Below are 27609 nucleotides of genomic sequence, written 5' to 3' on the forward strand. Positions count from 1 at the left end.
GACACTGCTCTAGCATAACTCACCACTTCCTCAGAACTGGATGCACAACCTACTTGAGTAAACTCTCTCTGCTCAACCACAAGGCTTGACAAAGATGTCCCACAGTCCATTACTTCACAAGAAAATGGCTCCTGCAGAATAAAAGTAGATTTCAACATCCTACACACACTCTGACTCAATGTACACAATGAGAAATACTTACTCCACATAGAATAAGAATCACAACTCCGCAACTTAGATCCAAATGATACTTTACCACTCTTAATGATTTTACCAAAATTTCCTCCCATGACTTCTGGAGCTGCTTGGAGTACTGTCTGCTCACAATCAATAATATCACTACCAAGCTGGGTCACATCCTCACAGACAACTGAAGAGGGAGGCTCAATGGGTCTCCATCTACTCAACAGAAGCTGATCCTCTGGCTGCTTTCCCACACTCTCCAAAACTGGATCTACAGTACAGACTGTCTCCTTGCTTCTCTCTGAAATCTTAGGGTCAGTTCTACTCAAAGCACTTAAATGAAGGGAATCTGAAGCGAGCGGGCAAGTAACAGGTAGTTTGACCTCCTCCCCTATTATATCACCTTGACTAGGGTGAGGCGGGGCCTCTACAACAGACTTACTCTCGACAACTGATTCTAAACTTGGAGTGAGCGGGAATACTTCTGCCAACCCGACATCTTGTCCTAAACCATTCACTTGGCTGGAATACAGAGTCGTGGCTTTTAAGTTTCTCTCAACTCCTGGCACAACGTTCGTAGTGAGCGGGCAAGACAATGGTACATGGACATCCTTTCCCAATTTATTGGAATAAAGCAGAGTCATAGTATCAGGCTTACTCTCAACAACTAAATCGGCCACACAGGAATCTGGAACAACCACATCCCACTTCTCCACTGAAGGGGTACTGGTTACTGGCACAAATGCTTGAGTAACAACATCAGAACTGACAACTGGATTTATATTAGTACTGACATCAGCACAGGTAGAATGGACAAAACCCTCTTCTACAACAGGTTCATTCATAGAACTAACTTCAGCACAGGCAGAATAAACATGGTCTGCAACGGGCTGTTTACACAAACGGGGATCAATCTCACCCACAACATGATTTATGGCCACATCATTACCCAATATAACATCCACACCTGGGATGGGCAACTGTGTACTAACACCCACAGTGCATAAACTTGGTGTAATGGTGGATCTGAAATTAATGTCTATTAGAGGTACAGTTTTACATCCTGCAACACTCTGAAGAACAACAAACTTTCCAGTATCTCTCTGTTCAACATCAGAAAGAATACTGGATGAAATTATGGTTTGGGAACCACCTGTATCACGAAGAATAACCACTGGCTTCCACTTCCCATTAATACACAAAACTTCACCTGAAGACATATATGGTGTATACTGTTTCACCCAATTGGGGTTTATAGTTACATGTTTATTAGTAAGTTTATTTTGCACACCTCTGCAATAAATGAGACCAGTGGGTCGTAACTCAGGGTGCAATATAAAACATGAATGAATTCCATGGCCTTTTCTCTTACAATGGGAACAGGACCTTACAGTGGACACACTGGTAGAACCAACTGTAGGTTTAGAAATAACCTTATTATTATTTGACATTCCTGACAATGAAGTAGCAGGGTTAGGTTTTGTAAGAGAAGAGCTCATGGGAGTAACTGGAGTACTAGGACGGGATGGATTCTGATAAGGAGTTCGGTGAGCATTATAATTTACTCTACGACTAGACTTAGGTGAAGTGGCGGTAAACTGGGCCTTAGTCAACAACTCATGCTCATCCGCGAGCTTTGACAGCTCATAAATGTCTGTTACATTCTTTTGTTCTGCCATAAAAGTAGACAACTGGTCTGGGAGACATGACAATACTTCTTCCATTATAAGAAGATTCTTTAAAGCATCAAAGTCAGTGACTGAAAGTGACTTTAACCATCTGTTACAAAAATTCGTCTTCTGACGAGTAAAATCTGCTATTGTCTGATCCCTTATCCTCCTTAGATTCCTAAACTTTTGCCTGTGTGCCTCTGGATTTAACTGATAAGCATTTAAGATGCTTTTCTTTACAAATTCATAATCAAAACTATGAGCGTCAGGTAGGGATGTAAAAACCTCCTGACTACGCCCCTTAAATTGAGACTGCATAATGGCTACCCACTGATCCCTTGGCCAGTTCATACTGATGGCAATTTTATAAAAATGTGCAAAGAAAACCTCAGGATCCTCCTCATTGAACTTGGGCAACTCTATATACTTATGCGTCCTTATGGGATTATTATCACTATTTATTGAAACATTACTAGTATTTCCATGCCCAGCTGCCATACGCTGTGTTTCAAGCCTGAAGTTAGTGTCAGCCATTTGTTGTTGAATCTCTAATTGTTGCCTTTTTGTGGCTTCTATTTGCAACTGTGCCTCAATTTCTAAACGTCTAGTCTCAAGCTCCCTCTGCTGAGCTTCAGCCTCTAATATTTGCTGTTGCTGTTGAGCTTCAATCTCTCTTTGACGAGCTTCAATCTCTCTTTGACGAGCTTCAGCCTCTAATATTTTCTGTTCTTTTTGAGCTTCAAACTCTAATTGTTTCTGTTCCTTTTGAGCTTCAAGCTCTAATTGACGAGCTTCTAACTCAAGACGCTTTAACGTCATCTGATCACTCGACTCCTCTCTTAACTCTTCTAGAAATTCTTCATCTAACTCTCCATTCTCAACAAAATGCGTCACAATGACTTTCAATATTTGGGCTTTAACCATTCTATTGTTGGCGGTCAAATCCAACTGATTTGCCATTTGTATTAACTCAGTCTTTTTAAGGCTCTTAATCCCTTCAAAGTCTGGGTGAGCCACCAACGCTGCAACTTTCTCCTCCATCGTTACTAACACTTGGCACTTGATTCACAACAATAATTAAAAACAATGGCACTGCACTACACTTCACTGTAAAATTGTCACCACACTGAAAATTCGCTTGGCCTCACTGCACAAACAAAATATATAGAATGACTTACCTCAAAATCGTGAAACGTTGTTACTTGACACACAGGAAAGCTTGCTTGGCACATGGAATAGTTCTTAAGAAACACACAGACACTTGACACAATGGTACCTAGGAAGGCAAGGTTAGATTAGCATAATTAAGGTTAAGTGGGAACAATATATCCCGGACAGGCCCCCATAACTCTTTGTTACCTATCGTTCATTACGGCTCGTGACCCTACAGCAGCCAAGCTTTAATTACGTCTAGGGATACCACTGCTGCTCTCTAAAGCGCGTCACCAGTATAACCCCTTGATAAGTAATGAGCACATAAATAAAACTCTTCCTTTAGGACTGAAGAATAGATACAAAATATTATATAGATATATATTCAAGACAGTATAATATAAAAACACAGATGGTAAAGTAACTTATACAACAAACGAAAATATTGTCATTACTCTTAATATAATATAATAACTATGGCACAACAAGAAATAACAGACTTATCTCCCACATGTTACTCCTCCTGGATCCCCGAAGCTACTGAACTCTCGCTCTGACGCCACCCATATTCTCACCTCCCGTCTGCCTCATCCCAGGATGAGGGATGGAAACTAAGGACTTTTTAATATTTTAAACTAATTGAATAACCACTTGTTCTCAAAACACACAAGAATGCAAATTACAGATAATAGTTACTTACAAAATATATAAGTATAATGCCACCTGTTTAATTACAGAATATAAACAATTACCTAACTAAATAAAAGTGACATCTGGAACTCTCAACTGAACAGGTCCAGCATTCCCGTATCAATCAGGTAATAGACGTGTGCAAAGGCAACCGCGCTCCTGTCCACTGACGCTGCCACACCACACGATAATTTACTAAAACACAATGTGTGTACATATACAGGCAATGATATAATGGAAACAAAAATGCTATTTCAAATTTATATACGTATTCTGCTAGGAATACGTAACAGTCTTCACAACAGAATGAGGTGAAGTGCCTGAGCTGGAAGAGGTCGCAGTAAACTAGGAGTCCTTGTAAGGTTCGAAATTCCCTGTTTGATCTGGACGTGAGAAAGGGTGTTGGTCCGGACGGAATCTCACCATGGGCACTAAAAGAGTGTGCATTAGTACTTTGCTTTGCCACTCTCCATGGTGTATAGTAGGTCACTGGAGACAGAAGACTTACCAGAAATATGGAAGACGGCTAATGTAGTCCCATATCCAAAAAGAATGGCAGGCAAGAGGCACTGAACTACTGGCCATTGTCCTCAACTTATATACCATGCAAGGTGATGGAGAAGATCCCGAGAAAAAGTTTAGTAGCACATCTGAAGAGAAGGTACTTCGTGACACCACCACCATGAGTTTAGGGATGGTAAATCTTGCCTCACTGGTTTAATAGAATTATACGATCAGGTGACAAAGATTAAGCAAGAAAGAGAAGGCTGGGCAGACTGCATTTTCTTGGACTGTTGGAAAGCTTTTCATACAGTACTCCGTAAGAGGCTGGTGCATAAATTGTAGAAACTGGCAAGAGAAACTAGTAGGGTACTCCAGTGGATAAGGGAGTACCAAAGCAATAGGAAACAGAGAGTTACTGCGAGGAGTCAGACCTCAGATTGGAGTGAAGAGGTCACCAACGGAGTCCCACAGGGTTCTGTGCTTGGACCTTTCCTGTTTTTGATATATGTAAATGATCATCCAGAGGGTATAGACTCATTCCCCATAATGTTTGCTAATGATGCCAAAATTATGAGAATGATTAAGACAAGGGAGACCAGCATGAGGCTTCAAGAAGACCTGGATAAACTGAAGGAATGGTCCAACAAATGGTTGTTAGAGTTTAACCCGAGCAAATGTAATGCAATAATGATAGGTGTAGGGAGCAGAAGGCTAGATACGAGATACCATTTGGGAGATGAAATTCTTCTAGAATGAGAAGAACTGGGGGGTTGATATCATGCCAAACCTGTCTCCCGAAGCCCCTATCAAGAGGATAACATCAGCAGCATATGCCAAGTTGGCTAACATAAGAACGGTCTTTAGAAACTTGTGTAAAGCGTCATACAGAATCTTGAATACCACGGTTTCAGGACCAATCCTGAAGCATGCGACTCCAGCATGGAGTCCATATCTTGTCAAGCACAACACAAAATTAGAGCAGGTTCAAAGATTTACCACCAGACTAGTGCCCAAACTGAGGGGCATGACCTATGAGGAGAGACTAAGGGAATTAAACCTCACGTCGCTGAAAGACAGAAGAGTTAGTGGGGACATGATCGCCATATACAAGATTCTCAAAAGAATTGATATTGAAGACAAAAGACAGTTTATTTAACTCAAGCGTCACACACAACAGGGGACACAGGTGGAAATTGAGTGCCCAAATGAGACATTGAAACATTAGAAAGATTATTTTTTAGTGTCAGAGTAGTTAATAAATGGAATGCATTAGGAAGTGATGTTGTGGAGGCAGACTCCATATACAGTTTCAAGTGTAGATATGATAAAGCCAATAGGCTCATAAACCTTTACACCAGTTGATTGACAGTTGAGTGGCGGGACCAAAGAACCGAAACTCAATCCCTGCAAGCACAATTAGGTAAGTATAACTGGATGTAAGGAATTTCTCCCGGCAGGCATTTATTTGTTTACTAATTATTAGTTTATTAAGTTTATTTCCATTAATTATTATTAATTCAAAGTGGAATGTATTTTTTAATAATTTTTGAGAGTAAATAGACTATATTTTGTAGGACTGTATATTTAAATTTTACCCTGCTAGGAGTTTCCACATTAACAAACTTGAAGGGGGAAGGAATATACGTAGCCTATCAATCAAAATTATTCAACTAATAGAAATATGCTACTATGGACAGATAAGTCTGTCTGAAACATGTTCCTTTGAGGAAATCCAGAAAAAGGTCCAAAGTAGAAAGAATACGCAGACGACACTATAAAAGAAGGAAAAAATAACGAAAATGCTTAAGCAGACACGACTTTCCTGTCAAAGAAGGAATAATTAAATAGCGAGATTGAAGAAATCAAGCAGAAATTGAAACACTAATACCAAACTGAAGAGAGACAGTTAGAACAGAAAGCAATTGAAGAAATAAAGAAAATCCAAAATATTTTTCACATATGCGAAATCAAAAGCAAAAACCACTCCCTTATTGGATCTATTCGTACGAGTGTAGGCTCATACACGGAGGATGACAAAGAAATTAGTGAAATCCTAAAAAAAACAGTGTGAGGACATGTTTAGCACTCCAATAAGCAACATGAAAGTGAAAGATCCAGACAATTTCTTTATGCCTGATATCCAAACTCCTGTAAATATAACTGATAACAACACGAGCGCACTAGATTTCGAAAGAAAAATTGAAAACATGCCATGCACTCAGCTTCGGTTCCAGACTCATGGAATTCAATATTTATAAAGAAATGCAAGGTGCCAGTAGCACAGGCACTCAGTATAGTGTGGAGGAAGAGCTTGGACTCGGGGCAGATACCAGATGCACGTAAAGTAGCAGACATAGCCCCTTGACACAAGGGAGGGAGCAAAGCATTGGCAAAGAATTAAAGACCAGTTGCACTAACGTCCCACAAAATAAATGTGTTATGGTGTTTGTTTGTTAGTGTTTATTGTCGAAAATATCCAGTACTAGGTGAGTACACACACACACACACACACACACACACATCCTAATATATGTTATATGGACCACGATATATGATCCTGATATATGGACCCTGTATACCACTTATGTCAGACCAATCCTGGAATATGCAGCTCCAGCCTGAAGTCTATACCTAGTTAAACACAAGACAAAGTTAGAGAAGATTCAACGGTATGCCACCAGGCTCGTCTCGGAACTGAGAAGAATGAGCTACGAGAAAAGGCTAAAGGAGTTGAACCTCTTGTCCCTGGAAAACAGAAGAGTAAGGGGAGATATGATAACCACCTACAAAATTCTCAGGCGAATTGGCAGGGTGGACAAAGACACACTCTTCAGCACGGGTGGAACACGAACACGGGGACACAGGTGGAAACTTAGTAACCAGATGAGCCACAGAGACGTTAGAAAGAATTTTTTCATTGTCAGAGTAGTTAATAAATGGAATGCACTAGGAAGTGCTGTGGTGGAGGCAGACTTCATACACAGTTTCAAATATAGATATGATAGAGCCCAGTAGGCTCAGGTATCTGTACACCAATTGATTGACGGTTGAGAGGCGGGACCAAAGAGACAAAGCTCAACCCCGCAAGCACAACTAGGTAAGTACGCACACACACATACCCCGAACTGAGAGGAATGAGCTACGAGGAGAGACTACGGGAATTAAACCTCAAGTCACTGGGAGACAGAAGAGTTAGAGGGGATATGATCACCACATACAGGATTCTCAGAGGAATTGATAGGGTAGATAAAGACAGGCTATTTACCACAAGGGACACACGCACTATGGGACACAGGTGGAAATTGAGTGCCCAAATGAGCCATAGATACGTTAGAAAGAATTTTTTTCAGTTTCAGAGTAGTAGACAAATAGAATGCATTAGAAAGTGATGTGGTGGAGGCTGACTCCATACACAGTTTCAAGTGTAGATATGATAGACCCCAATAGGCTCAGGAACCTGTACACCTGTTGATTGACGGTTGAGAGGCTGGACCAAAGAGCCAGAGCTCAACCCCTGCAAGCACAATTAGGTGAGTACACTGGAAGTACTTTCACAATAATCAACAGCCAGGAAAATCCCTGGTGTTACTTACATACAGACATTCTTTACGTGTGCACTTATGACCAGTACTGGACTTCTTCTCCTGCAAAAGATTACACCACATGGAATAAGAATCACCTAGAATGAATTTCCTAAAATCCTACCAGAGTGGAATATAACCACTAGGACAGCCCACTCAGTCCTTGGCTAATATATGTATTATCTGTTCCCGTGTATACACACACACACACACACACACAAATATACGCCTGCCCACACAGGTAAAATCCCTGTAGACTGACAAGAACGTCAATAAAGGTGAAAATCCCACGCGCCCGCACTTCTCTTCACCTCTACAGGTGCTTGGAGACAATGCTGATGGACTACCTGACCCTCGAATCCAGGCATAGAGATAATAATCATAAAAAATCACACAGGGTACTTACTTCATTTACACAGCTGGATTATTCACGTACATACCCAAGTGTCCTACCATACCCAGGCACCTACTGTAGGTGGGTAGTCACGGCGGCTGGGCTAAGGTGGTAGCCTAGGATGGAGTCTCGCGTGGCTCGGTGCGTTTTCGTACCCTTACTCACAGCACACGGCGCAGTTCCGTACCCCCACCAGCGAAGTGAGGTGTTCGTACACGAATGGCGTCTCTCACGAAATTCCTACGAATTTCTATGGGAAAACATGTCCCCAGAACACTTGACAAGATATTACCCTTTCACTCTACTGCTACAGAACACTAGCAGGTGGTCAGAATGTCTGATTAATCATTGAAATTGGGCCCCACGAATCTGGCAACTGCTTGTATGCTACTTTACCCACGTTCCACGATTTTGTTTCTACACTCCCTTGCTATGCCACCTAAATACGACGAGTTCCCCAGATTCTGCTACGTTCCATGTGTTGGAAATTTCCAACACTAATACAATACTATTGTATTATTATAAACTAGTATTAAAATATACTAATTACTGTAGTTACTAAAATTTACTAACAGTGATGTTCACATGAACTAACTATTATATCTGTATAAGGATGCTGGAATTCTTACGAAACTAAGCCCAGTATTGCGTCAGATTATACCTAGTTAAACACATTTATATCCAGTGTGTTAGAGAATTGAATGTGATTCTCTAAAATCATCAGTATTCAGTGTGATAATTATTTACGGATAACATAACTCCCAAATAATTCCAAATAGAGAGTTTTTAGTTACAATTGTTATCAAGTAATAATTTTACCGTCACGCGTGAATGCCATGGAGAAAACTAAAATCTTCTCCATTTCTTGTTTACTACCATAAGACGAGAAAGTAATAATATTTAACTCCCTAGAATTACAACCCAGTCTTTATTAAAGAATTTCAACCACAATTGCACGAAATAATATTATTCGTGATAAATAATTTCTGTGGCGAATGCGGGACGCAAGTAGGAGAGGGAGGAGTAGCCATTGTTGTGGACGAGACGCCAGGGTGTGTGGCGTGAAGTCTCGTGTTGCGGAATTGACCAACAAGGTCTTGGTGTCAGAGTCTGAGACACGTGACGTTGAAGTTATCAGCAAGAATTACCCTGGTACTCAACATAGAACTAGTTAATATTGTTCTACGTGATCTGCAGTGACCGGCCAACTAATAACGCGTCGACATTCAAGCCAAGCTATCAACCACGTGTACGCCATTGCGAGAGTTGGAGCTTGGGATGCGGTTTCGGCAAGCTTCAACATAATCTGTACCCCTTAGCTAAGTATATAATTCCCGTTTGATGCACCATTAGAGATTGTATATGTCGGGGCAGCTTGTCGTTAGATCGAGCGACCTTAACAAATCCCATGTTAGTACCATAACTAATTTGTTTTCCATTTTCATGAATATAGATATTTCAGTAGCCTAGTTCAATGCTACGTAATATCCCTTAAATTACAGCTCGCATGTGAGGAGTCCACGAGCTGTTACCTTACTCCGTGTTATTCATCTCCAAGTGCTTCTACGAGGAATTCCAGAGATCCCGAGGATGAGTCGTAAATGATGTCATTGAAATCGTCTTAAAGCTAAGACTTTTTGTATTCACTTATTTACTCTAAAATTCATTATTTCTATGTCATATTATCTAATTGGATGCTGATCATGTACACTGGAGATAATCCGTGTTTATTTGAATGATTAATTTCTGATGCTAATGATCTTTATAATTACTGGTGATAATCTTCTATAGATTTCTTTAATTCGGTCATAAGATTAGTTATTACACAATGACCTGGTGCACGAACCACACTAGTTCCTAGACGTATATGAAGTTCTAGCAATAACCCACCAATGTAGGTGTTTGAAGCTTTGATTCAAGTTAATTATCTATACAGCCCATTAATTATTTAAGTGATTATACTTCCTAATATTTAGCCATAGACACTGGTTCTTCCTGGAGTTTCTAATGATCACTTTTTATTAGTTTCCCTCTTTTCTTAAAAGCGGGTGGTTCTTCGTAATTGATTTCATTAATTTAATAATTAAATAAATAGAGTCAAGCCCCAAATATCCCACACCATGGACTCTCGTCGATGTTGCTGGTAGCTGGAGATGTATAGTAGCCAACCGCCACGACGCTCTTTACTCAATTTGGCCGAATGAGCAAAGGAGGACGTCAGGCAAGGGCGAAGGCAGGAGGCAGAATGCGTCTTGAGGCAAGACGCCGGCATCTTCCCGGGTCCTCCTCAAGCGAACCATTCAAAGGAAGGATCACAGCTACCTAGCCTCTTAGCCAATCAGAGACGAGCTTGCATAGCCGCAGGGGCGACCTCAAGATGGCCGACCAAAATGGCCAGCTGGCATTGCGATGGTAGCAAGTGGTCCACCCTCGCCTCCACGCTTCGCGCCTTCCCATGCAAACCCTGTCTCCCTCCAAGCTCTACAAAACAAAAGCTGTTGCTCGCTCTAACACTTTGCACATATATGCAACAACGGCCATTGTAGCATATTTGGAATCCTGTGGACTCGGGCTCTCAGATGAGCCCAAACTCGAGATGATTCGGTATGGGTTACCAGAACTAGTCCCATGCACGTGAAGTGCACGTGCTGAGTGCCACAGCACGTAAAACAAGTGGAAAGTTTAGCTGGTGTCAAACCATCCCCTCACAGGCAGCACCCTATTGGCAACAATGCCACACACCTGGTACTGACCAATCAACAAGCAGCTGGCGCGGCTACCACAATGCATTGTGTACTCGTCTCATCCAGCGGTAATGCTCTCCTCCCTCCTCCATATTTTCCTGGCCGAAAAAGCCTAAAGCCATTTTCAAAACAATGAGAATCATAATTGCTGTCAACTGACAGTTCAGGCTACTCCTAAAATATACAAAATCTCTTCCCCATGCTTCAAGGTATATACAATTCAGGGTCATATGACTCTTATAAGCGGGATATAGGTTAAAAGGGCCTGAATTCTGTAACAACACACAATTGCTTCATCAGCTACAAAGGCCGGAAAATCGGTTTCTCCTCAAACTCTTTAAATATTTTTGTTGATAGTCTACATGGTAATTGCCCCAACTTTTCCTAATGCATCAACATAGTAACATGAACACAAAAAATAAATATTTTTTTGGTTAATAAATTGACAATTTTACATTTTCAAATAAAAATGTAAATTGTAAAATGTCACCAATTGTAGTTTTTTTTTTAATATTCATATGTACAGAAATGTGTCAAAGACATGCACTCCATGTATGTGTTCATATTCATTTACATATATTAATAATTAAAAACCTAAATCTTATGATTGCACACAGGACACAGTTTGTCTTTAAATATTTACATGGTAATCACTTATTTGCTGTTGGTAAAAGTTTATTAGTTCCAATTGTGGGCGCCCAGCACGTCCAGACACTGGGTGGTGATGTACCAGACATGGTCCTCATCTTCTTACTAAGGTCCTAGATGGGAAAACAAGGGACGCAGGATAATTTGTTGTTGTTAATGAGGGATGGTTACTGGAGGCCTGAGGAAGCTAATGTGATCCCCATGTATGCGTGGGAGTTTACACTTTTGTGATAGGCCTAAAACAACCCTGGTTGTGGTGTACACTATCAATGAAACAACCCTGGTTATGGTGTGCAGTTTAAGGGTTAATAATCCTCCATTGGTAGATAGGCCTTAATCCCAAAACCACTAGACCACTAGCCCTTACCATCAATAGCGGGAACTCACCCCAATTAGCACAAGTAGGTCAGAGTTTCCTATATTGTTTCTTAGTGAAAACGTTTCATCGACAAATTTATACTAATTTGGACATTCTGTATGTTACATTTAAGCAGCAGTGTCATAATTATACAGGTGTGATGAACCTCAATAATATTCCAGCATAAGGCCGATGAGGGGCCTCCAAGATGCTGCAAATGAATTTTGTAAATTAGTAATCATAGTTCTGTGATCAGGTCATTCAAATGAAGACGCTGTAATGTGAATATATTTACCGGTCATAATTACAGATTCCTCAAGCGCACGAATCATCGAAAAAAACTAGAACATTTTGAAAACTGAAAATGATTATGTAACACATTACTGAGTTTTATTGTTGAAGTGAAGTTTGGAAGAGCTTTAGAGCCCATTAAGTCTTCAAGCGCTAGACCTTATGAGCTCAATTCACCTTTATTATTTAGGTTAACTAACAAATGTTTGTAATAGCTTAATCCACTTAAGGTTAAGTAGCAACTGACTTAATAGCTATATCCACTTAAGGTTACCTAACAAAGGACTTTAAAGCTTTATCCAATTAAGGTTAAGTAACAAATGACTTAATAGCTTAGATCAACGGACATTGGGGTTAGGTTTATCCAACAGTGTCATTTTGATGAGACACTGATCCTTACGTTAATTTGCACTACTATTTTGGTTAACTAATGGAGGTCAATGGGTTGATTAGTGAAAGGCTGGTCTAATTATCTCCTTAAATTTTTATGGTTCATTATGTTATATTAAGCAACTCAGGCTCCTTAATAAAACATTTTTTTCTAGAATAATTGATACATCGCTCTATTATCTGGATTACCTTACTTAAGCCTTTGTTTCATATGACTGTATTTCTGAACAAATTATTATTACTTTATCTCTCAGGTTGTTGAAGGGTCAGATCCACTTAAGGAAACACAGTCACTGATAAACATGCCTACAAATTTGACCGATGGACCTCTGTGGCGCGTTCGACTTTTATCATCTACCCCTGAAGCCCTTCCTCCTCGGCCATAGATAAACAAAAAATTTCCATATCGGAACACAGTGATATTTGAGTGCCAACATGCAGCAATTGATGGTGCTGATATCATAATGATTATTGGTTGGTTCCATAAAATCATTGATGACATGCTAAGCGGAAAGCCCATTGATGATTTGCAATTTGGTCAACTTGCAGACCACAGTCAGACATCGGAAATTACCCAACAAATAAAATCGGCTCTTGAAAATGATCCTGAGCGGTTGAGCTCATTAATTAAACTTAAAAAACAAGAGCCTGCCACTTCTGTCCTCATTGAAGCTTTCGGAGCCCCAGAACCATCTCAGGCAGAGACAAAATACTTGGAAAATGTTTTTCTGAATATCTCAGATGTTGATAAATTTCATGCCAAGTGTCAGTCTGAAAATATATCGTTCAATTCAGGATTTACGAGTGTAATTAACACTGCTCTTGTTGAGGTAGTAATGGAGGCTGGCTTTACACGAGACTCCTACAATATTAGGAGTCGTATTCCCATTGATATGCGTCGTTACATGAAAGATTACTCCAAGACCTTCCTTTCGGGTTTCCATGGTGCTCCAATGTTTCAGAGCATTTCAACACCTTACAATGTTAAAGATCATTTCTGGATGTATGCAAAGCAGCATGATGTTCAGTTTCAGAATAACTTGAAGAAAAAATCATTTATTGAAGATATGATCATTGAGAGAATGCTTCGACCAGCTGATTTTTCTCATGAGAAATTCTTTGCAAATCCACAACCTATTACGAGAGACTATTTGTTTACAAATATGTTTAAACATCTTTCCAGAACATACGGAGTAGGTAAACATGTTCAGCTAACAGATTTTAAAAGTTATGTAAATATTCATGCTCTTGACGTTACATTCATCTGCTACTTACTCAAAATATGTGAAGAGATCCGGTTTGATGTTTGGTACTCGTCACGGGGATTAACAAAAAATACAGCACAAAACATTGTTGACAAAACTGTTTCAGTCTTCAGTGAAATTTGTGAAGATATATAATGTTTAGATGTCAGATTAAGGAATTCCTTCATATGTAAGAAATCATAGATGTCAAGAGTGAGTCACTTTGGGGCTTAAATAGCCAAATTACATTTCAATATTTACTGTAACATTTCGACGTATATGTACTTAGTAATGTGTAATGTAAAATTGGCTCCAGCAAGTCAGTAATAGATAGTAAGTGCTCTCAAAACATAAAGCCTCATTATCTAGCCTATCCACCTGTTTTGGTGAATACTAATAGTAACGATGAGGTCATTGCTATATATGCCGATGTACAACGAAATTAAAGAGTAGAAATCTGAACTAATGAGTTGAACAAACCGGAAAATAATTTTTTACTTGTGTTGCTTTGACACACACCCTCATGTGATGACTATTGTGCATCTGGGGGTTCCAAGAATTATCCTCATGGCTTCATTTCTAATTCTCTCTAAAGCTTAGTTAGTAAAGCTTAGTCTCTTAGTTTCCCTCTTTTCTTAAAAGCGGGTGGTTCTTCGTAATTGATTTCATTAATTTAATAATTAAATAAATAGAGTCAAGCCCCAAATATCCCACACCATGGACTCTCGTCGATGTTGCTGGTAGCTGGAGATGTATAGTAGCCAACCGCCACGACGCTCTTTACTCAATTTGGCCGAATGAGCAAAGGAGGACGTCAGGCAAGGGCGAAGGCAGGAGGCAGAATGCGTCTTGAGGCAAGACGCCGGCATCTTCCCGGGTCCTCCTCAAGCGAACCATTCAAAGGAAGGATCACAGCTACCTAGCCTCTTAGCCAATCAGAGACGAGCTTGCATAGCCGCAGGGGCGACCTCAAGATGGCCGACCAAAATGGCCAGCTGGCATTGCGATGGTAGCAAGTGGTCCACCCTCGCCTCCACGCTTCGCGCCTTCCCATGCAAACCCTGTCTCCCTCCAAGCTCTACAAAACAAAAGCTGTTGCTCGCTCTAACACTTTGCACATATATGCAACAACGGCCATTGTAGCATATTTGGAATCCTGTGGACTCGGGCTCTCAGATGAGCCCAAACTCGAGATGATTCGGTATGGGTTACCAGAACTAGTCCCATGCACGTGAAGTGCACGTGCTGAGTGCCACAGCACGTAAAACAAGTGGAAAGTTTAGCTGGTGTCAAACCATCCCCTCACAGGCAGCACCCTATTGGCAACAATGCCACACACCTGGTACTGACCAATCAACAAGCAGCTGGCGCGGCTACCACAATGCATTGTGTACTCGTCTCATCCAGCGGTAATGCTCTCCTCCCTCCTCCATATTTTCCTGGCCGAAAAAGCCTAAAGCCATTTTCAAAACAATGAGAATCATAATTGCTGTCAACTGACAGTTCAGGCTACTCCTAAAATATACAAAATCTCTTCCCCATGCTTCAAGGTATATACAATTCAGGGTCATATGACTCTTATAAGCGGGATATAGGTTAAAAGGGCCTGAATTCTGTAACAACACACAATTGCTTCATCAGCTACAAAGGCCGGAAAATCGGTTTCTCCTCAAACTCTTTAAATATTTTTGTTGATAGTCTACATGGTAATTGCCCCAACTTTTCCTAATGCATCAACATAGTAACATGAACACAAAAAATAAATATTTTTTTGGTTAATAAATTGACAATTTTACATTTTCAAATAAAAATGTAAATTGTAAAATGTCACCAATTGTAGTTTTTTTTTTAATATTCATATGTACAGAAATGTGTCAAAGACATGCACTCCATGTATGTGTTCATATTCATTTACATATATTAATAATTAAAAACCTAAATCTTATGATTGCACACAGGACACAGTTTGCCTTTAAATATTTACATGGTAATCACTTATTTGCTGTTGGTAAAAGTTTATTAGTTCCAATTGTGGGCGCCCAGCACGTCCAGACACTGGGTGGTGATGTACCAGACATGGTCCTCATCTTCTTACTAAGGTCCTAGATGGGAAAACAAGGGACGCAGGATAATTTGTTGTTGTTAATGAGGGATGGTTACTGGAGGCCTGAGGAAGCTAATGTGATCCCCATGTATGCGTGGGAGTTTACACTTTTGTGATAGGCCTAAAACAACCCTGGTTGTGGTGTACACTATCAATGAAACAACCCTGGTTATGGTGTGCAGTTTAAGGGTTAATAATCCTCCATAGGTAGATAGGCCTTAATCCCAAAACCACTAGACCACTAGCCCTTACCATCAATAGCGGGAACTCACCCCAATTAGCACAAGTAGGTCAGAGTTTCCTATATTGTTTCTTAGTGAAAACGTTTCATCGACAAATTTATACTAATTTGGACATTCTGTATGTTACATTTAAGCAGCAGTGTCATAATTATACAGGTGTGATGAACCTCAATAATATTCCAGCATAAGGCCGATGAGGGGCCTCCAAGATGCTGCAAATGAATTTTGTAAATTAGTAATCATAGTTCTGTGATCAGGTCATTCAAATGAAGACGCTGTAATGTGAATATATTTACCGGTCATAATTACAGATTCCTCAAGCGCACGAATCATCGAAAAAAACTAGAACATTTTGAAAACTGAAAATGATTATGTAACACATTACTGAGTTTTATTGTTGAAGTGAAGTTTGGAAGAGCTTTAGAGCCCATTAAGTCTTCAAGCGCTAGACCTTATGAGCTCAATTCACCTTTATTATTTAGGTTAACTAACAAATGTTTGTAATAGCTTAATCCACTTAAGGTTAAGTAGCAACTGACTTAATAGCTATATCCACTTAAGGTTACCTAACAAAGGACTTTAAAGCTTTATCCAATTAAGGTTAAGTAACAAATGACTTAATAGCTTAGATCAACGGACATTGGGGTTAGGTTTATCCAACAGTGTCATTTTGATGAGACACTGATCCTTACGTTAATTTGCACTACTATTTTGGTTAACTAATGGAGGTCAATGGGTTGATTAGTGAAAGGCTGGTCTAATTATCTCCTTAAATTTTTATGGTTCATTATGTTATATTAAGCAACTCAGGCTCCTTAATAAAACATTTTTTTCTAGAATAATTGATACATCGCTCTATTATCTGGATTACCTTACTTAAGCCTTTGTTTCATATGACTGTATTTCTGAACAAATTATTATTACTTTATCTCTCAGGTTGTTGAAGGGTCAGATCCACTTAAGGAAACACAGTCACTGATAAACATGCCTACAAATTTGACCGATGGACCTCTGTGGCGCGTTCGACTTTTATCATCTACCCCTGAAGCCCTTCCTCCTCGGCCATAGATAAACAAAAAATTTCCATATCGGAACACAGTGATATTTGAGTGCCAACATGCAGCAATTGATGGTGCTGATATCATAATGATTATTGGTTGGTTCCATAAAATCATTGATGACATGCTAAGCGGAAAGCCCATTGATGATTTGCAATTTGGTCAACTTGCAGACCACAGTCAGACATCGGAAATTACCCAACAAATAAAATCGGCTCTTGAAAATGATCCTGAGCGGTTGAGCTCATTAATTAAACTTAAAAAACAAGAGCCTGCCACTTCTGTCCTCATTGAAGCTTTCGGAGCCCCAGAACCATCTCAGGCAGAGACAAAATACTTGGAAAATGTTTTTCTGAATATCTCAGATGTTGATAAATTTCATGCCAAGTGTCAGTCTGAAAATATATCGTTCAATTCAGGATTTACGAGTGTAATTAACACTGCTCTTGTTGAGGTAGTAATGGAGGCTGGCTTTACACGAGACTCCTACAATATTAGGAGTCGTATTCCCATTGATATGCGTCGTTACATGAAAGATTACTCCAAGACCTTCCTTTCGGGTTTCCATGGTGCTCCAATGTTTCAGAGCATTTCAACACCTTACAATGTTAAAGATCATTTCTGGATGTATGCAAAGCAGCATGATGTTCAGTTTCAGAATAACTTGAAGAAAAAATCATTTATTGAAGATATGATCATTGAGAGAATGCTTCGACCAGCTGATTTTTCTCATGAGAAATTCTTTGCAAATCCACAACCTATTACGAGAGACTATTTGTTTACAAATATGTTTAAACATCTTTCCAGAACATACGGAGTAGGTAAACATGTTCAGCTAACAGATTTTAAAAGTTATGTAAATATTCATGCTCTTGACGTTACATTCATCTGCTACTTACTCAAAATATGTGAAGAGATCCGGTTTGATGTTTGGTACTCGTCACGGGGATTAACAAAAAATACAGCACAAAACATTGTTGACAAAACTGTTTCAGTCTTCAGTGAAATTTGTGAAGATATATAATGTTTAGATGTCAGATTAAGGAATTCCTTCATATGTAAGAAATCATAGATGTCAAGAGTGAGTCACTTTGGGGCTTAAATAGCCAAATTACATTTCAATATTTACTGTAACATTTCGACGTATATGTACTTAGTAATGTGTAATGTAAAATTGGCTCCAGCAAGTCAGTAATAGATAGTAAGTGCTCTCAAAACATAAAGCCTCATTATCTAGCCTATCCACCTGTTTTGGTGAATACTAATAGTAACGATGAGGTCATTGCTATATATGCCGATGTACAACGAAATTAAAGAGTAGAAATCTGAACTAATGAGTTGAACAAACCGGAAAATAATTTTTTACTTGTGTTGCTTTGACACACACCCTCATGTGATGACTATTGTGCATCTGGGGGTTCCAAGAATTATCCTCATGGCTTCATTTCTAATTCTCTCTAAAGCTTTAATCCTATTGCTAGAGAGACTCATAAGGTGCAGGGCAATGTAGTCCAATAGTGACATGATGGACATGTAGAACATTCTGGCATTTTTTACATTGATAGAGGTGACTTGATCATTAAGTTTTTTTCTTTTTTTGAGATATATACAAGAGTTGTTACATTCTTGTACAGCCACTAGTACGCGTAGCGTTTCGGGCAGGTCCCTGGAATACAATCCCCGCCGGGAAGAATCGTTTTTACAACCAAGTACCTATTTTACTTTTGAGTTAAACAGAGGCTACAGTTAAGGATTTGCGCCCAGTAAATCCTCCCCGGCCAGGATACGATCCCATGACAAAGCGCTCGCGGAACGCCAGGCGAGTGTCTTACCACTGCACCACGGAGACTGGTGGTGTCAGTCAGTTTCCCTTAAAATTCATTTCAATTTTAATTTTGTTGACCAAATACACAAAATATCATCACCCTAACTAAACCAAGGAATAATTCTGGGGGTAATTTTACAAATAAGTTGCTTTAAAACATTTCTTATACAGATTTGAAGAAATAGTTTTTCTTTCGAATTAATTTTTTCTTTCGATTAATTTATCATCAGTAATGATTTGAAACATTCTTTAATTTGTTAAAAGTCATTTAACTAAAGATCATATAAATCCACCGAACTAGTCAAATGCGAATAAGAAATAGTACCAAAGTGTGGGGACAAAATTTTAGCGAGCCACTTAGAAAGCTCAAAGATAATGGGTCCCACAAAACTTATAATAGGCCTTGTGGTATAATTAGGCTTATGAGTCTTGATTAAATGGAATGACAATAACTATTGAAAAAAATTTGTGTGGATCCCTTCCCTTGCAGGTGGAAAACATGAATTTGTAGATCGATTGGATAATGAGGCTTGCAGGAAAGAAAATATTGATTATGACTTTGGACTATCTAATGCAATTATTAGAAGCATACAAATTAAAGAAATTAATTCAGATTTAGAAGAACTAAGAAATGCCCAGAGACCTGAAAGCTGCAGTATTAAAAGGTTTGACAAGTTTTGTAATAATAGGTATTTGTATGTCAGCACAGTAACCGGACCAGGCAATGTGATGTAGTCATTACCCGAATTCGCCTTGGCTATAGGCACATCTGGCAGGTTAGTGTGGCTGAGGCACTACCAGAATATTCCGATTGAAAACAAACCTTCAATGCATTCACTAGAACACAATATTGTTGAATGTGAAACCGTAAAAAGAATTTAGACCACCTGGCCTATTGTACCACCAACTGTGTAACTATTTCATTGAATTTGGTGTACTGGACGACATCCTAAAAATTTATCCAGAATTTGCTTGTCCATTTTAAATAATGAAGAACAATTATATATATATATATATATATATATATATATATATATATATATATATATATATATATATATATATATATATATATATATATATATATATATATATGTCGTACCTAGTAGCAAGAACGCACTTCTCTGCCTAGTATGCAAGGCCCGATTTGCCTAATAAGCCAAGTTTTCACGAAATAATTGTTTTTCGACTACCTAACCTACCTAACCTAACCTAACCAAACTTTTTCGGCTACCTAACCTAACCTAACCTATAAAGATAGGTTAGGTTAGGTTCGGTCATATATCTACGTTAATTTTAACTCCAATAAAAAAAAATTCTCCTCATACATAATGAAATGGGTAGCTTTATCATTTCATAAGAAAAAAATTAGAGAAAATATATTAATTCAGGAAAACTTGGCTTATTAGGCAAATCGGGCCTTGCATAGTAGGCTGAGAAGTGCGTTCTGGCTATTAGGTACGACATATATATATATATATATATATATATATATATATATATATATATATATATATATATATATATATATATATATGTATATATATATATATGTCGTACCTAGTAGCCAGAACGCACTTCTCAGCCTACTATGCAAGGCCTAATTTGCCTAATAAGCCAAGTTTTCCTGAATTAATTGTTTTTCGACTACCTAACCTAACCTAACCTAACTTTTTCGGCTACCTAACCTAACCTAACCTATAAAGATAGGTTAGGTTAGGTAGGGTTGGTTAGGTTCGGTCATATATCTACGTTAATTTTAACTCCAATAAAAAAAAATTGACCTCATACATAATGAAATGGGTAGCTTTATCACTTCATAAGGAAAAAATTAGAAAAATATATTAATTCAGGAAAACTTGGCTTATTAGGCAAATCAGGCCTTGCATAGTAGGCTGAGAAGTGCGTTCTGGCTATTAGGTACGACATATATATATATATATATATATATATATATATATATATATATATATATATATATATATATATATATATATATATATATATATATATATTTATATATATATATATATATATATATATATATATATATATATATATATATATATTATATATGGCACAACTCTCCTAAACACGAGAGTTAAGTATACAACTTTAGAACACTTTCCCACCAGGAGACTCGAACCCTAGCCAGCACAGAAGCCTTCCAGCAACTGGCATAACAGGTACGCCTTAACCCTCTCCACCACCCGCTCAGACCCTTAAAAGAGATGGTAATTTCGGAGTATTTAAATACCCCAAAGATCAACACCTCCCAAGAGCACCAGAGCAAGTGAGGGGTCATTTAGACGTTAATTTCATCAAGTCCCTGTTAATATGGGAAGACACTGTCTCTGCTTAAGGCACAACTCCTAAACACGAGAGTTAAGTATACAACTTTAGAACACTTTCCCACCAGGAGACTCGAACCCTAGCCAGCACTAAAGCCTTCCAGCAACTGGCATAACAGGTACGCCTTAACCCTCTCCACCACCCGCTCAGACCCTTAAAAGAGATGGTAATTTCGGAGTATTTAAATACCCCAAAGATCAACACCTCCCAAGAGCACCAGAGCAAGTGAGGGGTCATTTAGACGTTAATTTCATCAAGTCCCTGTTAATATGGGAAGACACAGTGTCTCTGCTTAAGGCACAACTCTCCTAAACACGAGAGTTAAGTATACAACTTTAGAACACTTTCCCACCAGGAGACTCGAACCCTAGCCAGCACAGAAGCCTTACAGCAACTGGCATAACAGGTACGCCTTAACCCTCTCCACCACCCGCTCAGACCCTTAAAAGAGATGGTAATTTCGGAGTATTTAAATACCCCAAAGATCAACACCTCCCAAGAGCACCAGAGCAAGTGAGGGGTCATTTAGACGTTAATTTCATCAAGTCCCTGTTAATATGGGAAGACACAGTGTCTCTGCTTAAGGCACAACTCTCCTAAACACGAGAGTTAAGTATACAACTTTAGAACACTTTCCCACCAGGAGACTCGAACCCTAGCCAGCACAGAAGCCTTCCAGCAACTGGCATAACAGGTACGCCTTAACCCTCTCCACCACCCGCTCAGACCCTTAAAAGAGATGGTAATTTCGGAGTATTTAAATACCCCAAAGATCAACACCTCCCAAGAGCACCAGAGCAAGTGAGGGGTCATTTAGACGTTAATTTCATCAAGTCCCTGTTAATATGGGAAGACACAGTGTCTCTGCTTAAGGCACAACTCTCCTAAACACGAGAGTTAAGTATACAACTTTAGAACACTTTCCCACCAGGAGACTCGAACCCTAGCCAGCACATAAGCCTTCCAGCAACTGGCATAACAGGTACGCCTTAACCCTCTCCACCACCCGCTAAAGTTGTATACTGAACTCTCGTGTTTAGGAGAGTTGTGCCTTAAGCAGAGACACTGTGTCTTCCCATATTAACAGGGACTTGATGAAATTAACGTCTAAATGACCCCTCACTTGCTCTGGTGCTCTTGGGAGGTGTTGATCTTTGGGGTATTTAAATACTCCGAAATTACCATCTCTTTTAAGGGTCTGAGCGGGTGGTGGAGAGGGTTAAGGCGTACCTGTTATGCCAGTTGCTGGAAGGCTTCTGTGCTGGCTAGGGTTCGAGTCTCCTGGTGGAAAGTGTTCTAAAGTTGTATATATATTATATATATATATATATATATATATATATATATATATATATATATATATATATATTATATATATATATATATATATATATATATATATATATATATATATATATATATATATATATATGTATAGGGGTACCACCACTGGTTTAATTAAAGGGACCCACATCCTCGAAGAAGAAAATAAATAGTGTTCAGAGAAGACCTTGTGGATTCTCACTGAATACTTTAATCTTTTCCTCTCCTACCACCCCCTATTTTTTTTTATTTGATTTTTTTGCAATGCTACGGATTACAGAAAACACACACTTATATAACAATATACCAATCAGTGTTCGAAGACATCGTCTAGCTCCTCGGGGGTCGGGTGCGTACCCAAGATACAGCACGCATTTCCTCTCTGAACAGCGACACTGAGGCGCTGGAACACGAAACTGGACGTTCTTGGGTCTCTAGTCTTCCCAATGAGTTCCTTGCCCAGCTAATTCAGGAACTTAAGTGCACATTTACCCCAGGCGCTCAGAGTCTCGGAGCCTATTGGCACGAACCTGTAACAACGTTCCAGGTCCCTGTACTTATTAGTTTTCTGGGTCTCCCTGAAGGTGGCCGCCCCGCCTCTTTCAGCTGTGCTGTAAGGTAGATAGGTATCAGCCGATGTAGATGCACACGTGTAGTCCCACACGACCTGTTTACCTTCCCTCCACGGCTGCAGGGTGACACCATCTGGACATTTGAGAACCATCTGGGAACTGAGGTTCCCTTTGTGCTGGACACCCAGCTGAAGCAAAACTTCTCTTGACGATGTCATTGATTGCTTCATGTCTGGCAATCTTTCCCTGTGTCTTACGACAGATGAGACCTTGGCTGCCGTATTGGTCTGCCCGTGCATGGCCGCAAATATGCGGCCATATATATATATATATATATATATATATATATATATATATATATATATATATATATATATATATATATATATATATATATATATATATATATATATATATATATATAAATTCTAGGTTTTGAAATATATATATATATATATATATATATATATATATATATATATATATATATATATATATATATATATATATATATATATATATATATTATAAAACCTGAAAGGGGTTCCACCTTTAGTGCAAGCGTAGAGACCCATAGCCTCAGAGAAGAAAATAAAGAGTACTCAGGGAAGACCTTGTGGATCCTCACTGAACACTTTGATATTTTCTTCTCCTACCACCCCTATTTTTTTAATGTGTGTGTATATGTAACTTTATTATTATTATATATATATATATATATATATATATATATATATATATATATATATATATATCCTACAGTTTAGACCTATTGTCTTGTGTACGACCCTCTGTCCTGTGTGACAGTGAATACCAGCATTATTCTCACTTTAATAACACTTAATTGAAATCCTCCGTTTAGGCAAAATTGTAATTAAATTTTGTCAATAAAGATATTAATAATAATATAATGAGTCTTGATCAAGCAATTAAGATACAGTAAGGATGGAGATGAGGTTGTACACTGGTTAAGATGATCATTATGATTTCTTATTTCTACATAAGTACGTTTATTGTAGAATTGGGATGTGTAAAAAAAGTTTGGGGGGGGGGGGAGGAAATTTGTGTATTACTTTTTTTTCTGTAGACTCAGTCAGACTCAGTGAGTGTCATTATGGTTAGCGGTATATATGAAAACTGTCTTTTTATTTTATCGATTTTATCTATGATTCTGCAAAAGAATTTTGCACCTATATTGCCGGAATAATCCATTTCTCGTATTAGAAATGTAATAAGATTGATTCCAGTTATGATGCTGAAACTCCCAACCATATGTTAAAGAATTGGGCAGCTCACTACTACCTTCTGTGTAAGGGTGATGAGAGATCCAACATCACCCTTACTACTTGTCTAGTAGTAAGCAGTAGTCAGAGAAAAACTGACCAGTGCTGTTTGTTGGGAGAAAAGTGTTGCAAACGCACTAGCGGGCAACCTATATACAAGCTGGTTGAGTAGAAGTGTTGCCATTAAACTGAAACTTCACATTAAACTGTGAAGTGTCTCATTAAACGGAATATTCCTATTGTATGCAACGTATTAGCCAATGATATTCCTGGAGCTTTGCAATTACTTTATTCACTCTCGTATTCTTGAAGATATTCTCACATTGTACCCAAAATTTACAAGTGCAAACATAGTGTCAATCATGGAATTAACGTGAGACTTGCTAAAATGTTTTATGTATCATTTATACTCTCTGTGATTGACTACAATGCTCTACATCTCACACTGTATACAAAGAGCTGAAATATCTTAAAACCTTGCAAAATGAAGCTATGCGTCTCATCCTCGGGGCTCCAAAGTCCACGAGAATAGTTAATATGAGAGCAGAGTTAAAATTACCTACCATAAGTGAGAGAATTTTGTCTATTAGCACAGTTTTCGGCGTGAAGGCATTGAGTAGATCTAGGCAACACATGAAGTTTCAAGCTAAACTTTCTAATATGCTGCGCTCACCTGAGGTTTATAGAAGAAGACCGAAATCTGATTATGTATTTTGGTTCTACATGCGCCCAAGAAAGATAGTGTACACTCTACATTGGTAAAACAGTTAACATTGAAAAGCATCACTGAGAGTACTCTGAGCATGGGTAACGATGTGTATCAGTGCTATACCGACGGTTCTGTAGAAGAAGGTGGACGATGTACCGGATGTGCATGTAATATATTTGAACAATCTTCTCTCGTACATACAGCAATGAAGCGTGTCAATGACTGGGCAAGTACAACTCAAACCGAACTTGCAGGCATATACCTTGCCACTGAATTTTTAAAAAACTAAGGCAGTGGATAGGCTATGACTGTGATATACTGTGACTCGCAGAGTGCACTTCAGGCATTGAACGCACATAGTAGTGACACCCATAAAATAGTGATATTCGTAAGAATGTTTTAGCTGCTAAAGAAAACATATTTAAAATTAAATTCCTATGGATACCATCACATGTTGGTATCTCAAGGCATGACATGCTTGCAAAGACAGCCTGTAGAAAACCAGTGGAAGAAATTGAGATGGGTGTTTCATTAGCAGTGACAAACAGAATACTTAAACAAATATCTAATGAAAATCTCATCGACCTAACAAATTCACAAAATCCTGAAAGTTGTAGCATTAAATATTATGATAGATATCATGAGGAGACATTCACATATGGGACTAATAGAACAAGAACCCGGCAATGTGATGTTATAATGGCCATAATACGCCTGGGATATAGGCGTATCTGACAGCTTTCACAAAACCCAAATGTCGAGTACACAATGTGTCAACTTTGTGAAAGAGAAAACATGCACTCTCTTGAACATTATATTGTAGAATGTCCCATATTAACTGACTTTCGCCCCCCTGGGCTAAGGTATGCTGAACTCTGTAATTACAATATGAGTACTGGAACATTTGATGATATATTGGACTTGTGGGAAATTTTTACCCACTATATCTATAATATCATCTAAGAAATGTATAATTTCTATATCATATCCGAAGCATTATAGATTCATTATACATCTTGATCCTAAATGACATTGCCCCTATGATCACTTACACCATAGGGCCCTATAGGTGCCTACTTGAATTTGTGCATGATCTCTCGAGGATCCAGAAGCTTCTAGAAGGATTTCTTAATTAAAAAACTTTTGGAACATGATTCGATTTCCGGTAGGGATTATAAATCGAATCCTTAATAAGAATTTGTGGTACTATCAAGTAGTACTTATAATCTTTATATCCTATATCTAATTATATTATAATCACATCTTATCTCAATCATATGTCTAGACAGTAAAAATAATCAATCAATATTCATTGAAAGTTATCCCTCTCAAGGGAGTGGGAGGGGCATCTCAGGAACAAGAAGCGCCCACGACACCCCACGACGTGATTGTTTACAACAGAGTGAACAACAGTGATGGAACCTTAGCGAACATTACTTAGCTCAGGACACCTTATCTAATTATCTTTATTACCAGTGAACACTCTCTAGAACTGGGGGAGTACCTGGACAATATATCTACAAGGAAAATTCCTAGAACATTTATAGCTATATAAGTGTAGAGTGGAGCACACAGTGACTCTTGTCTCCACCTTCATTATCAACTATCATCCTTCTGCAATGTAGTTAAAGAAAAATCACGTAGCAAAGCTACAAGAACAATCTACAGCAAAGCTGTGATATAAAATATCGTGCCTAAACTCGCGACAAGAGAGTTATCAAGTCTGGTACACTGTCAGACAGGCACCTGACATTCAGAGAAGTATATTGAAGGTTATTACAGTAGTGTATTAATTGGCCAATTGTATGCTTGTATGACTTTAATATCCTATAAGTCTGTCTGTCGGTTATAAAGCGAGGCAACACCTCATATTTCAGTAAGTTTATTAATATTGTAGTGCAGCAGTTGAATCTTTAAGCACCAAACCTCATGAGGGTCCATTGTGTAAGAAAAGATTCAGTCATGATAAATAAACAAAATCTCATGAGTGTCCATTGTGTGGGAAAAGATTCAGTCAGGCTGACCTTACCTCATCATATAAATTGAATATAAATACATCTGCATATATACTTGAATATATAAATTAAGTTAACAATTGCTTGCTTAGTTATTTTTTATGTTATCATATAAGTTCATTTAATTGAATATAATTTCTAGTACTTAGTTAACAGTACCTCATCATATAAATTGAATATAAATACATCTGCATATATACTTGAATATATAAATTAAGTTAACAATTGCTTGCTTAGTTATTTTTTAAGTTATCATATAAGTTCATTTAATTGAATA

At 38.4% G+C, this 27609-nt stretch overlaps 1 protein-coding gene across 4 annotated transcripts in view; it reads left to right on the top strand.

The window, feature by feature from the left end:
- Positions 1 to 27609, top strand: part of LOC138357742 (uncharacterized) — a 175703-nt gene that overhangs the window by 134375 nt on the left and 13719 nt on the right. For 2 of the 4 annotated variants that reach the window (XM_069314740.1, XM_069314741.1), the window contains exon 4: positions 12860 to 14311. The exons of the other annotated variants lie outside the window; for them this stretch is intronic. In XM_069314740.1, the coding sequence (XP_069170841.1) occupies positions 13070 to 14005 (936 nt within the window). In that variant the 5' untranslated portion in view covers positions 12860 to 13069 and the 3' untranslated portion in view covers positions 14006 to 14311. Of the gene's footprint in view, positions 1 to 12859; positions 14312 to 27609 lie in introns of those variants that run through there. 4 annotated transcript variants of the gene reach the window in all.

The sequence above is a fragment of the Procambarus clarkii genome, chromosome 80 (assembly GCF_040958095.1).
Source record: "Procambarus clarkii isolate CNS0578487 chromosome 80, FALCON_Pclarkii_2.0, whole genome shotgun sequence".
Taxonomy (NCBI): Eukaryota; Metazoa; Arthropoda; class Malacostraca; order Decapoda; family Cambaridae; genus Procambarus; species Procambarus clarkii.